This window comes from Neopsephotus bourkii, unplaced genomic scaffold (assembly GCF_033783945.1).
Source record: "Neopsephotus bourkii isolate Nb327-2 ecotype Australia unplaced genomic scaffold, CSIRO-AGI_Nbou_v1 NB_1036, whole genome shotgun sequence".
NCBI lineage: Eukaryota > Metazoa > Chordata > Aves > Psittaciformes > Psittacidae > Neopsephotus > Neopsephotus bourkii.
In genome coordinates, this window is record NW_026901525.1 from 3,787,184 (window position 1) to 3,802,371 (window position 15,188).

General features: G+C 46.3%; 2 protein-coding genes across 2 annotated transcripts in view; one reads left to right on the plus strand and one right to left on the minus strand.

Annotated features, from left to right (window-relative positions):
• The window catches only part of CSMD2 (CUB and Sushi multiple domains 2), a 285,979-nt gene that overhangs the window by 13,033 nt on the left and 257,758 nt on the right, over positions 1-15,188 (plus strand). The gene's annotated exons all lie outside the window — the stretch shown is intronic.
• CUNH1orf94 (chromosome unknown C1orf94 homolog) lies at positions 8,707-14,553 on the minus strand. Its single transcript, XM_061360891.1, has 6 exons — positions 14,473-14,553; positions 12,055-12,500; positions 10,986-11,143; positions 10,238-10,309; positions 9,682-9,866; positions 8,707-9,041 (listed from the first exon to the last, which is right to left on the minus strand). Exons 2-6 carry the CDS (start codon positions 12,449-12,451, stop codon positions 8,966-8,968), a joined length of 888 nt encoding a protein of 295 aa, XP_061216875.1. The 5' UTR covers positions 12,452-12,500; positions 14,473-14,553; the 3' UTR covers positions 8,707-8,965.

A 15,188-nucleotide genomic window follows, 5' to 3' on the forward strand; every position in this document is an offset into this window, starting at 1 on the left:
GCAGCCTGAAAGCTTTGAATAGCCACAGGAGACAAATGGTCAATCTGATCTGGAGAAACCCCAGTGTGTGTTGTGCTGGTTATCTTGGTGTCTCTCCAGTGAGGGGGGAGAAATGAAATGGTGTCCATCAGCCAGATTGTAGGGGTGGTTGTGACTTGAGGATGCTGAGAGTAAAGGTCAAACAAGTGAAGAACAGTGCACAGTGTCTGTGAGCAGGACCTGAGGGGCCATTGCCATTCACTGTGCACCTTCCAGTTTGTTCACCTACTTCTAGTAACTAACGGGAGACATTTACTCATGTGGAAATATAATGAAAAAAACTGAGATTTGTGATCCTTGCTCTTCCTTTTAGCCCTGGTAGCTCTTGTTAGTGCAGCCTGTGCTGCAGATCACACTTAACTTTATAACCTTTGTGTGGTTACGGTGTTCCTTCAGTCCAGTAAACTTCTGCTTCGGAAGTTTATCTGATCTGGACCTCAGCCTGTGCTTGCTCACACATGCAAAGTGAGTGTCACCCATGGAGTCCATGCAGAATGGTCCCAGCCTGATCATGAAACATGAATTCTCTCAACGTGTGCTGCTCGTGAGATGTCTCAGCCCTTCTCACAGCTCCTGTGCCCTTTCCCTCTGGGGGATGCTGCATGGCACTGCTCAGGATTTGGCACCTCTGCATGTGGCTGTGGACACTGATGAATGGTTGGGGGTTGTGGCTTTCTCCTTGCTGGGGTGATTATAACTGCATCAGGAATGAGTGTGCTTCGTGTTGGCTTTCTCAGCACCAGGTCAGTTGTTTGGATGCAGTCAGTTGCTCACTGCACTCTAATAACCTATTTTATTTCCTGTGGATTTGCGACTGAATTATGTGCAGAACAATGACACTGAAAAATGTGATCTTCATCCACTGCTGTTTGTCATGCCACCTTTTCCCATAGGCACGGGCCTTGGTTTTGTGGTTTAAGAATAAGACATCTTTGAAGGCAGCCGGCCAGAAGATCTACTGGCTTTTAAAACATTGATCTTATCCTTAATTCCTGCAAGTTGGGCCTGCAAGTGTTTCAGGTATGGCTTGAGAAGATACAGGGAGGTGCAGAGTCTGAAACTGCCAGCATGTGAGCTGACTTGCACTGCACCCTGTTCTTCCTGGTGCCATTCTACCTTTGTCTCAGAGCATCAGGCTCCATGAATAGTTTTTTGGATGAAATATCTTTTGGAAGTGAGGTATTTTTTCCCCTTTGTACAAGCCGCTTCTATCAGTGAATGGTTTGACTTCAGCTTACAGAATACAGAGGGGAAAATGCTAAAGCCAGTAAGTTCTTCACCTGCACATGATTTAGGCTGTGGGTGTACCTGGCCTGCTGCTGACTGAGGCAAAGAATGGCAACAGCAGAGAAGCTGTCAAAACAAGCTCACAAGGATGAGATGCTGTTCATAGGCCCCTGTGCCTGTGGTTAAGAGTCATTCATGGAATTGTGCAGTGAGATCTGCCTGCACTGTGAGCTCCGTCAGGATGGGGTGGAAGGGTGCGAGGGATGTGCAGCAGGGTCAGGCTGCACCGTGGGACTTCACAGGGGTTTAGAGAAAATGAGGCTTTGTTTTCCTCTTTTAAACAGGAGCTAAAATAGAGGCTGGAGAGAAAAGGAGAGATTGGAGCAGTGTGTCTTGAGCAGGCAAAATCGGATGAATTCAGGCTTTTTCAGCTGTTCTGTTCCTGCTGGTGAACCATGGTTTCTTCTCTGCAGTATAAGCTATGTCTCTCACTAGGAAGTTGTTTTAGCAAGCCTAGAAATGGGAAACTGAAGCTAACACCAACCTGAGATCCAGAAGTGCTCTGATGCCCTGATAGTTGTGCTGTAGGAGATACTTTGGGGTATGTAGCTCTTGTTTGTCCATGGTTTTTGTGGCTCTTGGGCTTTCTGTTTTCACAGGAGCTGAGGTTCGGCCAACCACCGCTTACAGTGAGTTAACACTTAAATCCAGAGCTCAAACTGAACTGAGTGAACTTAGTTGTCCTAGTGCAGGAATCTTGATGATGAGGATTTCTCACTCGATGGGTTGGATGGCTTTTCCTTTTTTTGGCTTTGGTATTCCTGGTTTTCTCAACCCTTCCTATAAAACACTTCTACATTTTCACTTTTTAGAAGGGTTTTACAGTTTGTTCTTGCCATAATGTGTTTATTTTCTCTTCCTTCTAGCAGATGTTAAGCAATTAGAGAACATGGCAGAGCAACATATTTATACAAATGAAAGGAAGTTAGGAATAGATGCTCTGCATTTAATGCTTCCTAATAAGATTAATTCAGTAGCGTACAAATGGTGCTGCCACAGCAGCAAGTGGGCATTTGCCAGTGACTTGTGTGATGTACAGGAGATCTTAACTGACAGAGGGAAGTAACTGCGTCCACTCCATGGATCCCAATTTTCAGTGCATACAGATAAGTTGCAGAACAAGCCCATTGGAAAAGAATGACTGGATAACAAATTGTACAAGACTTTAAAGAAACCCCACGGAGCTCAAGTGGCCAGAGCAGTGATCTGTGCTTCTGAACTCACCACTGTTGCCTGCAGTGATGTTACCCTGCCTTGTGAAGCTTTTCTGCTCCTCGAGGCTCGTGCCTATGCAGATGTGCTTTGATGTAGAATTAATATTTCACTGTTGGTTGTGCGCATTAAGGGTGATGGGAGCTCTGAGCCACTCTTTGTGCAGGGAAGTCTTAGAGCGGGCATGGGTCCTGTGCTGAGCACTGTGGTGGGATGAGCTGATGGGGAGAGGCTGAGATGCGCAGCCCTTCGCCGCCTGCTCCATAAGGTGTGATGCCGTCTGTTGCCATCTGTTTACTGTGTGTTAGACCTCCTGGGTGTTACTGCTGCTGGAGGAAACCTGCGTGTGAGCAGTTTTAGCAGGGAAAGAGGTAATTCAATGAGGGAGTTCTGGAGAGAAACCTGAAGAGCAGAGAAGGGTCGAAAGAGTCATTGCAGCCTCTGCAGGCTTGTGTTGCTGCACGGAGTTGTGTGCTTGAATGAGTGTTGTGCTCTTGCTGGGGTCCTGGAAAAGACTTTGGGACAAAGGCACTTTCCTGGCTTGGGAAGCGCAGTGAAGTGGCTTCTGCCCGAACAAATTCAGGACAATGGCAGTGTCTCCACATCCCTGAGCTGTGCCGGTGGCTGTGGAGATGTGTGGAGAATGGGAATGCTGAAGTGACCAGGATGGAAAGTACTCCTTCCCCTCTTCCATTTCTGGAATCCGTGTCAGAGGCTTCATAACCAATGGCAACAAACTTCTAACAGTTTGTCATTAATGCAGGAAGCTGGCATCAGAATCTTTCTGTATGGGTCAGGAGTTCGGAGGTGAAGCTGCTTGTGAGCTTGCAGCAGGAATTCATCTGCTTTCTTCTGAACAAATGAATAGAGAAAATAACATTCGAGGTGCATTGATATCAGCAAATTCTGCATGAAAAACAGGGCTTGTTTTAGAAACAAACTCTACTAGAGAAGATACTGTAGGAAGTGGGTGGACAAAGCACTGAGCTATTAATCCTGTGCTGATTTGTCTGTAACAAAATGAGCCAGCCTTTTAAATTAAATCCCCCCCCAAACACACTAAACCCAAGCCAGTGTTCCCTGGCGGATTGCATTTGGTAAAATGCTTGTGCCTGGTTTGGGTAACTGTTCCCCAAACAGGCGCATTACAGCACCTATAGGGGGCAATTGCACAGGTAAGATAGAAGTTGGTCTTAGTAGTTGCTGTGTAGGGACAGGGTGTGTTGGCAGTGAATGCTTGGAAAGGGATGTTTTGGTGGACAGCTGGGCTCCTTTTTGTTAAGAAGACATGCCATGTAAACATGAATAACTCTTATTGCAGTAAACCATCTCTTTGCCCAAGGCAGGACCAGCTCTACCTGTGTCGACCCTATTCACATCACCTAGGCAGATATGTCATGTAATGTTGATCCTGCCATAGGGTAGGATTTGGACTAAGTGACCTCTGTAATTTCCTTCTAGCCTTGTATTCTGTGTGTGTCTGAATGCCGGGGCAGAGAGCTCCACAGATCCTGCCCCAAAGGAACAGGAGAGCCCAGTGTGAAACATGAAAATGTGTATAGACTGCTTCCTGCTGCTCACTTCCTCAGCTGGATACTTCCCCTATCCCAGGAGACACAGTCTGCGCTCAGAGGCGAGGGGAGTGCAGGTTCAATAAGACACTTCATTTCTGATGGGTAGAAGCATCTGTGGAAGATTAACAGGGCCATGTTTGAGAGGTGAATATGAAAAGGAGATTAAATTCACATACCAGCATGTTGGATGTGTTCCGAAGTGTGTTTCTCCTAACCTTGGGCTATCCCTAACCATAGTGTTCTGTCAGATGGATTTACTCCTTAAATAGCATAGACACCCCCATGCAATTGCAGTTAGATTGATAAATATAGGCTTCATGTAGTCTGCTCCCTACTAAGAGATCCTAATAGTACAACACGCTTATCAGACTCTGTCTTTGCAAGGCAGTGCTTGGAGGGCAATATGTGAAGTGCAGCTGAGAGATTGAAGGAATTTAAGATGTGGAAACTGGCTCCTGGATCATCAACATAACTGAGCCATCTCAAACGCCAGACTTGCTGCTTGTAGCATTTCTGAGTGTCAGTTCTGAAGGGTATGGGTTCAGAATTTCATGTTTACTTGTTCTGCTAGACATACTGCATCTTGAATCACAGCACGAGGTCCCATGGTAGCGTTCCTGAGTCCTGTTCCCAGAGGAAAGAAACTCAGTTCGTCAACACTGTTTGGGCGTTTGCTTTGGAAACCTTCCATCCAGATGATGTGACTCACTTTGCAGCTTGCAGGAGTTGGGATGTGTGTGTGTGTGCTCAGTCACAGCAGAGCCTTGGAGATTGAGAGGAGGTAAGATTGTGGGAGGGTAAGAGAAGAATGAGGTGGGCCTGGGAATATAGAGAGGGATGCTCTTTGAACTGTTAGTTAAGAGGTAGAAATGATTGAAGAGATGGGTAAGAGGAGGAAGGCTGTCCCTGCTGAAGGGTGGCTGTGGATAATGGGAGGATGTTCTTCATGCCAACAGTCTTACAAAAGTGCTCTGGCCTTGGAACTGCTCACTAACACATTTCCTAGTTCTTGCGGTGGGCTGGATCTTGGTGAAGGGTCAAGGGTTCTGGCCAGGTCTCTTCCTCCTTTAGATGCCTCTGCTGACTTGTGGCTGCTGCTGCAGTATGTAGGCATCCCAGAACTCCATTGCTTCAGCAGCATGTGTTAGACTTGGGTGCTTGGTGTGTCCAGCCCATGAGGGTGATGGCAGAGCACTGCCCAGGTAAGCCAGCCTGAGAGCTTTCTCCCTCAGAGCCAGGCCTGCTTGGGTGATGCATCTGTGGCTGCTGTTCTCTCTTACCTCATGCACTTGTGCTTTCAAGCTTCAGAGACCATTTCTTACCTTTGAGCCATGCCACCCTTCTCCTCTCCCCTAAGCTCTGAGCTGCAGTAAGATTGCATGTGAGCAGAAGAATGAACTTTTTAGCCTGGAATAATTGTGTTCTCCATTGGTGACAGAATCTATTTTGTTTTTTTTTTCTTCCTTTTAAATGGCAATTTTATATCATAGAAAATTTTTTAATTCTTCTGCAAGCTACATATAAAATATAACAGATAGGCAAAAATGTATTATTAAAGCCATCTATTTTTCTTGGCATTCCTGTAATTTAATAAACTGCTTAAGCTCCATTTCTGCACTGTGTGACATCACAAGAATAAACCCCATCCTTTGATTAATAGCTATTCCATCAGTTCCCCCTCCCCACATTATCTTATGTGTAATGGGCTTGGGAGCCATGCGAGTTTGGTTTGGGTAGCTGGGCTGAATGACTCTAGGAATGCTGCTCAGTGCCTACCCATGAGGGTGGTTCTGCTCCAGATAACCCAGGGACGTGCAGCTCTGACAAATGCCAGTTGAATTCTCCCAGTTTGCTGTTCCAGAAGAGTAAGGGGTAGGATCCTCACGCAGGAGAGGGGACATCTTCAGCAGGACTTACTGCTACTCAGTGAGGAGCTCTGTGGTTCTCAGCAGCAGGGCAATACAAGGGCATGTTTGAAAGGGGAAAAACTTGTGTCTAAAGCTGGAAACTGCAGTGGCTTGTGGCCAGTTCCAGCAGGTAATGAGCACCGCAGGTCTAGAGAATGAGTTGCTCAGGTGGGAGCTTGGTGTGGTGGTGGTGTCCGTGCTCATTGTGCATTCAGGTTTTATAAAGCTCTGCCTGGATCAGAGGTGCCCCTCGGCTGGCTCCGCTGTGATCATCACCATGCTGGGCCTGCAGGTCTGTCCTCACTGTTTCCATGTGAGACTTAAAGACAGGAGAGCATAACAGATTACTTTTAACACTCCCAACTAGTTTTGGTTTTAGCTTTGATTGACTGAGAAGGATCTAGTGTGCAGTCAAGTATAGGCCACGACAGGACTTCTACATCCATTCTCTTCTGAGACTTTATTATAGGACTGTGTAAATCTGCTCTCTAAAACCTCTATACATATGTGCAAGAATAGGACCACTGAAAGTATCTTTGTAATAAAGTCGTGAATGGTGAAGAGTCAACAAGAGTAAAATGGAAATGATCCCCTTTAAGAAGAGCTGCTTTTGGGAGACTTGTTAAATGCATGCAAGATGGGCAGTGCAGGTCACAGGGGTGCTGTGTCTCGGCTGCCCTTTGCTCCCAGCATGTTGTTCTATGGCGCTGGGTGTTACCTGTGGGAATCACTATATGTGGCATGTTACAGGACTTCAGGGATTTGTGGAACAAATTCCTTGAGCCAGAGCAGTCCAGGTGGTTTCCATGGATTTGGATCATTTGGTGAGTGAGCTGACTATGGAAAGGGAAGCACATTTCCTCTCAGGAGCCGTTATAGCTTGTTAGAGTGAAGGACTATCACTGATGCTTCTGCTTTCTCTTCCCAGATCTGCTGCTGAGAGCACAAACTTTGCAAGTCAGGAGCACCTTCACACTTGAGTTTCCTGGCGGGGGGAGCAGTGCTGCTCCTCCGCTAGGATGTGGTAGTGCAGCTCCAGCCTTGTGCAGGGAAGCTGGGGGCAGGAAATCTGACCCTGCCTCTGTCATCATCATGCAGCATTTGATATGTTGGAGTGAGATTCAAATTCAGGTCCCCTGATGGTATTCCAGCTGTTGAAGCATCTCATGGTCTGTCATGCGCTTAGCCTCGTAATCCTTTTCCTGGTAAAAACCCCTTTTGCTACTGATCGAATGAGGGAGAAATCAGTGTACCACGGGCAAAGCCTTACCTACAGTGATGCTATGACTGAGCGGAAGACAAAAGCCTTGACACTGTGGCTCAGCATGTTAATATCTGAAGTGTTTCTTATTTCCCTTTGTCTCAGCCTTTCTCCCTGCTTGTATTGACTCTATGAGCTATAGAGTGCTCTAGAAAATAACCAGCTGTTTCGTTAAGTGGATTTAGTCTATCCTTCAAGTTGACAGACGATTTTTATTATGTACTATTACTTAATGAACTCTTTTGTGGCAAATGTAATTCAATACAGATTCTGATTTCCAGTTTGTCATCAGTCCTTTTATAAAGGAAGAAAAATGGAAAGGGGCTTGATGATTCCTTTATCTTGTTATGCTAATTGCATTAGGAATATTGGAGAAAAACAGCCAGTGGATTTAACAGAAGAAAAATCCAATCTTCTATTCTACTTCAAGAAAATGGGAGTTTACTGGGGCAGAACGTGTCTGAATTCAGCCAAAGCAAATTCTGATCCAAGTTTAGGTTTTGAAAAATCTAAGTAAATAATTATTTTGTTCTGTGAAATTCTTTTTGAAAGAAGCCTGCAACAGATATAATGGAGGATATGGATGAGTTACAGACCCAAGGGTTTGGCCAGGGAGCAGCACGTGGTGTCAGGTAGTAATGGAGGTACTAGAAAGGAGTTGAGAAAGGGTCGAGCTCTGCATGCCTGCAGAGGTTAAGCGTGTTTGGTCCCATCAGCTCCTCCAGGAACGAATGGTGCTCTACATCCTGTAGGACCTGTAACTATCTGTGACGTGCCCAGACTTCTGTTACGCAGTGTGAAGAGTTAATTTGACATCTTGATGTGTATGGGTGCAGTAATCTTAAGGAAAGTGTAAATCTCTGAATTTAAGAGCAGACTGATTTGCCTACTACTGGGTGATTGCAGGCTGTCAGATCCTGGTGACAGAGACCTTACTCACTAGTTTTAAGGCTGGGAGAGGCTGCTGCGGTAATTTGTTCTGATGTGTATCATGCAGGCTGTAGGATCCCATCTAATCACTCTTCTGCTTCTGACCCAGCAGACTGTGGCTAAAATCCAGCAGACACACAGCCAGTGTCAGGCTCCAGAAGCTATTTTGCAGGGGCAAGGGCTCACTGTCAAATGTTAGAGCCTGGAAATTCCTCAATTAAATACCCGTGGAATATAGTTAATCAGGATTCTCCACACAAGGTTTATGGCTTGATCTTCTTTGATAGTAAAAAACAGATTCCCATCTGGATTAGTGTGAGAGGTAATAACAGGAATGTGTCATACATGGAGCTGCACCACCCAGCTACTGAATGTATTTGTGTTAATCTCTCTTTGAATATACAGCTGGAGTTACTGCCTCTGAAATCTGTGGCCAAGACTCGTTTCTGTCAACCATTGCTATTGCCCCAACCCTCAGTTCTAAACAGCTCAGGCATTTGTCATAAATAAAACATTTTTATTATTTGTATACATCTTCCAAACAACAAAAAAGCCCCTGCTTATTCTGTCGTCCTAAGAAAAACCCATTTCAGATGAATTGTCATGCAGCTGTTCTGTACTATATAAATCATAGGGGATTATTCGAGATGGAAATAGTCACTTTGGGGCAAACATGAAATCCCCATAGGACCCTAGGACTTAAACAGGTAGATAAGAGTGTTCTCTGGATACTGGGGTAGGAAAACAGGCTTCACTTAGAATTTGCCAGGGTTGTTGCTGGTAATGTAGCTGAGGTGAGGTGTCACAGCTCCTCCAGGCACAGCACGGAGCCTGAAACACAAAACACAGTCAAGCTTCAGGGGTTGCATCTGATTCCCAAAGTACTGCTTTTCCCTCCTAATAATGGAACTCTTGGAGATCCTTTTTTTGGATGTGTGATGCGATTTCTGGAAAGGCGCTCTATGGGGAAGGTATGCAAGTATGTGCTGTTCCTGTCTGTCCCATAAGCATTTAACAGAAGATGATTTACACAACTCAGATTTCCAGAGATTATTCTTCCAGACCTTTGGAATATGTTGATTTTTAACTGCAGTTTTTATAGAAAGGCAGCAAAATGAATCCTTTAATTTCATTCTGACAGTGTCAAAATATTTTGGTTCCTGTCATGCTGAAACATTTCTCTTTTTCAGTTAAACTGTTTATACTTTTAATCCATAATATCGATTGGAAGTTGTAGGTGGCATCTCCTATAGCACAGTGCTGCACATTCCTTCACCCCACTTTAGTTACTGTGGTTTTGCATCAATTATCTTACAGTTTAGACTTTCTAGTAAGTCTTTGGTTTGGATTTGGAATTTGGTGGGAATGTAACTATGAAACCCAACTGCTGAGTGAATCTTTAGCTCTGTGCAGGGTTACAGCAGCAAACGCACACTCCTAAGCACCAGGAAGCAAATCTGCATGCCCATACCCTTGGGAAAGGGAAAATAGGAGTTGAATCCCATTGCTGGCCATTGGTGGCAGGTCCTGGATGTTGCTGTGCAGCATGGCTGGGCTGATCTGCTGGTACGGATACGCCGGCTGAACCACGGTGATGTAGTTCACTATGGGAGTGTGAGGTGGTGGGAAAATCTGCTGTGGGCTGTATAGAGGTACCTGGGGAGGAAAGAGGAATAGGTTACAGTTAAAAACCAGAAGTGAAGCAGGAAGGCCACAAGTGCAAACTGGAGTTGTCAGAGCTGCTCTGTCAGACACACGCTGTGGTGTCTCCCAGTTTTATACAGAACTGGAGCAGAAGCAGGAAGTGTTTTCAGTGAGAGGCTCAAGGCTTTCTCTTGAGCTATTTGCAGCACACGATGCTCCAGCAAGCTGTGTTAACATCTCACACTTCAGCATCTTGTCCCCAGATCTGTTTTTGCGGTGGTAGCGATGTCAGTCCTGGCACATGAGAAACTGCTCTGGCTTCTCTTGTGCTCAGCATCTGCGCTCTTGCAGATTAAAGCATGTTCATAACCACTGAGATGTACCTGTCCTGGGTAGCATGCGAAGGAGGGGTGCAGAGCTTGCTGGACCGGGATCCTCACTCTGGGGTATGGACCCTGTTAAGCAGATATGAGACATGATTTCTAAACCAGTCTGAGCGGGTCCATTAATGACTTGAGTGTGAGCTTTTTATGGGGACGTTATGCTCAGAGATAAATGTACTTCCTAGCTTTGGGCAAAAGTCTCCTAAGTCTGAGCCCTCCAGAGTAAGAGTCTGCTTCCTACTCTCTGTTCTGCCTTTGGACGTATCCAGTTCACAGGTGACTGCTGAGAGGTGGATGCATTGGGTGCGCATCCTCTGCTGAGTAGGTATCTGCTGTGCCAACTACTCACTGACTTAATGGAGAAAGGAAAATGCTTGGACTCCCTTGGATTCAGGGGAGCTCTGTCCGGGAAAACGTGTGCTCTGTGTCGTGTGTGCCCACTCTGTCTCTTGTAACAGGCTGGTGACAGCTTCTGGCAGCTGTGGGGTGAGCAAAGGGTATCAAAGGGAGCAAGGGGAGCACAGCCCAGGGAGAGCTGTGGCTGCATGGTTATTACCAGAGAAACGTTTGTAATAAGTTACGTTAAAATATTTGTAAGTCAAGGGGCAAGCTGTTCATAAATAAAGGGCTCAAAACTATAAAAGACGCGAGTACTTGTCAGTGAAAAGATGCAGCAGGGAACTGATGAAGGCGGAGAGCTCTGGGGCTCTCCTGCTCTTCTCACAAGATGTGGGTCAGTTTTGTTTACCTCAAACTGTGGGAAGTGGTTGGGAAAGATGGGAAGCAGAGGGAAGCTCAGACTCTGCCACACCGGCTGGTTCAGTCCTGTGATCACTGAAGCAGCAGTAAAGCCTGAAGTACTTGCGTTGTATTTAACACTTTTCTTATCCAATGTTCCAGTAGTTACTGTAAAACAAAACAAGGTTAAAGCTATTAATAAACATGCATTCTCTTCATGCGTCTCTAGAACATTTGCAGTGACGAGGACAAGATTTGCCTCTAAGCAACATCTAAGCTGCCTGTTGCTTTGCAGGCTGTAGGTCTGCAACACGGTGCCCCAAACTCAGTAATGAGTGGTTCAGATTCACTTCTTGGGGGCTGTTATACTGTGACCCACAGGACCTGGAATAAAGCCAATTGCCTGAGCCATGACAACAAATCACATTGTGAGGATAGAACAGGAACATTTGCCTAAAGTTCAGAGCTCGTAGATAAGAATATTGCAACAGAGAATAGGTTTGATTGTGTCTCATTACTGTAGCCGAGAAACTTAAACAGTAGATCTGGGCATGGACCACTGTTTTTGCCTGTTCTAAGATGCTTTCAGGAATGTAGTTATTGATACTGCATTCAGGTTCTTTTAAATGTCAGGATACTACAGTCAGGGTCTTTTAAATGTCTCACAATGGGAACCCAAAAGTCATGACATAAAAAAGGAACCCCAAGCAAAATAAACCCTAACAAACCCCCTGAAACAAGTTCCCCCCCGAAAATAACACTGACACCCAAAACTGTGCTACGAGCCCCAAAACAGGCCTCTAGGATGAGGAGATACCTAAATCTCTGTAATCATGACCTTCCTATTTCTACTCTGTTTCAGCGTGTGAGAAGGACACTGGATAGGTGCTGGTCAGAGCGCAGGGAGATGCCAGCATCCTGGTATAACATGGGAATTCTCGGATGGAAGGATCATTGGGCAGTTTTCAGTCTCTTGCATGAGGCTTGGGAAAGGCATCGCCGTAGGGCAGCTTGTGCTTCATGCCTTAGTTTTCCCATGACTCCCAGGTGGTGCTCAGGGACCATGCCCAGATTCATACCTGCGTTCCTGGTGACTGCATCGAAACTGGCTTTGGAGCAAGTCTTGGCAAGTGGTGGGAGCTGCTCCTTTTGTCCTCTGGCTCCACTTCCTGCTGTAGCTGTTGATGATGCGGCTGTAGTGCTCTTGGCAGAGCTCACTTCCTTCACCACCTTTGTTTTCTCAGCCACTACCTGGCTGCCCATGCCTTTGACTGTGGCTGTGTCCTTCAGTACCAGTGGCACCTCCAGCTTGCTGCTCTTTGTGCTGCTGGTACCTGTCACGTTGCGATCCTCCAGCCCCTTGGAGCTCTTGTAGGACTTTGCTGGGCACAGAAGGCCGGTGATAACAGATTTAGCAGAAAGCTGAGCATCACAGAGAGCTTTTAATTTCATCTCCCGTTCTTTGTTTCTAATCATGGTTCTGTATATGCTTTCAAGTCCCTCTGGTTCATTTAGCAAGTAGTTGCTGTAAGAAAGCGGAATATGGCTGTTGTTAAAGGAGGTTTGACTTAAAACTGAGTCTGATTAAGATTCCTGAGCTTTACATTCCTCGAGTGTTCTATGTAAGATTCAGGTGTTCTTTTGAACCAGAGTAAAGTTCACCTTTCCCACTGTGCCCTGGCTGTAGCTGAAGAGAGCTGAGGTAGCAACTACACTTGTTTCCCTTTGGCCACTGATGCTATTGCAGTTGATGAATTGGGTACCAGCTTTACTGACAGTTGGTGTATACTGAAAGATTCTTCTTAATCTGTCTTTCTCTGAGTTTTTCAGGAGTAGTAGAGGTAGTGAGGGCACTACTCAGAGGCAGCAAACTGACCTTATGGCTGTCTCACTTGAAGTGCTTTTATTCTAAAGCATTTCCTTGAGCTTGGTACAGTCATTTGGTACACTTCTAACATTCCAGCTTGGCTGTTGGTGGAAGGTGCAGTGACTCTGGGGTCTGTGAGCAAGTGATGATCATCGTGCCCTGCTGTAGGAGTGTGTGTGCAGAGGGCACTTCTGCTGGCTAATGACAGGGAAGCACTGCTGAGAGAAGTGCCCTCATGAGCTGCCAAAGGTAACTCCACTCAGTGGGTGGGTAGAGGAGCGTTATTCTGAGCTCAGGGATGGCACTTCAGCCATAGGCTTTGCTGTCTTTTTAGTTTCATCTGAACCGAAGCTGCTGGGTTTGTCTCTGGTCTTTGTGCTTGTCTCAGTCCCTGCCTTCATTGCAGGGACCCCAAGGCTCATAACTCACATTAAAGTAGTAAGACAAAACCTATTTTTATCTGCTGTCTGCCCAGTTGCACTTGCTTGTGATTGCATGTTGAGTGGGCTAGAAGTTATGTTGGTGAAGCTGGCCAGTATGGACTTATTGCTAAAGACCAGATCTGTATTGCTTTAAGAATAAAATGCTTTAAAGGATACAATTAGGAATGTTGGTATGTGATAGCCCTTCCCTGGTCTGTATGATGTTGTCTTTGCTAAGACAGCTGACAGGACCAAAATCTGTGGCTGATGAGCATGTGCTAATTGTAAAGTACTTCAGCTGTGTAATTTAACCTACCACTATGGGCATCTCCATGGGTTTCCTGGTGGTTCTGCAGTTACCCATTTTCCCTTTTCCTGTATTTATTCTGGAGACTCTTAACATCTCTGCTTATTTAGGATACAGAGGAGAAAGGGAAGGAGCCAGTACTCCAAGCTGTGATTCCTGGTTTCTGCCTGACATCACTGTAGGTACTTCTCTTTCCGCATCTCCTCATCTCCTCTATGAAATGATCTGTTTCCCCAGCAGTGAAGCTAGTTATGTTAAAGATGAAATGACCATTTACACCCCTTCATGGACCAGGCAAGGTGGCTCAGGCCCACATGCTGTTTGTGTGGATGTTAGGAACTGGACATGTGCTGAAGCTTTGCTGGGTTTATAAATGTTGCTGTTTCTGTTCTGGGAGCCCACAGTAAATATTGTGCCACTACTGTGAAGAGCGTGCTTCCCTCTTACCATTATTTGTCCTGTGAAACATGATTTGGCATAAATTTTTCAGTGCTAAATCCAGCTTTTCTTTGTAAAGATCAGCTGTTTACAGTAGCTTCCTTATAACACTTTAATTTTCGATTTTGCTCCTTTGAATGCTGCTTTCACTTCTTCCTGTAAATATTTTGATGTGTGTGGTTGGTTTTCTTTAAATGTGGTGGGGAAGCGAATGCAGCAGCTGCTTTATGGTGCTTCAGAATTTGAAGTAGTCAGATTTCATGGGACACACTTTTCTTTTTTTTCCCCCAAAGAATATTTGTTATAGTGGAAAGAAAAAGGGAATAATTTGCCTGATGAGGGGGCAGTTGATGTACCCTGTGCCCCAGGCTTTCCTTTCAACAGGTTACTACAGCCTGCCTCGCAAAGAGGAAGGGAGCAGACTGTTCTGCTGGAGCCTGGGCAGGGCTTGAAGGGCACTTACTTGCTTTGGGATCTGGTGGTCTCTGTCCGTGGGCTCTCCAGCAGCTCTGAGCAGAGCCCGTCCTGCAGCGGGGCCACCAGCAATGGCAGTCGTTGGGCGCGTTTCCAGATCTCATGGCAAGTCTCATCCAGGCCATCCTGGGGAGTGTTGCTGTGGATCCAGATGTGCCTAGGGAAGGGTCCCAGTGGGAACGGACCCTCCGATGCTTCTTCTGAAGCTGAAAAGCTGTTCCTGCCTGGGAGCATCCTCCAGCCTCTAGCATCCACAAGGGTCTCTCTGGAGGAGGTGCTTTGTGTTGGTTCTACTGAGCCATGGCAACCGTGGAACCTTGGCGCTGGGCAGCTGGAGATGCGCTGCAGCTGGAGGCACACCCCGCCCTCGCAGCCCCAGGACCAGGGCTGTGTCCTTTGGCATGGCTGAGAGCCTTGGCTGGCAGAAACAGGCTCCAGCCTTCAGGGTTCAGCTGCTCCTGAGCTCCCGAATGCCCCTGCTGTGTCTGCAGGTGGCTTGAGCCTTGTGGAGCTCAGAACCAAGGGCTGTTCCTCTGCTCTCTTCCCTTCTTTCGCCCTCAGTCCCTTATCTTCCTGATGAGCAGAGGCCTTGTTGGAGGGAGGTGGTGCAGACAGAAAGGGTGTTCTCCTTAGTATTTACTCTTATTTTGCCATAGCGCAAAGAGGAGGAGCAGCATCCTTGTGTCTGGCCCATCTAGCACCCTA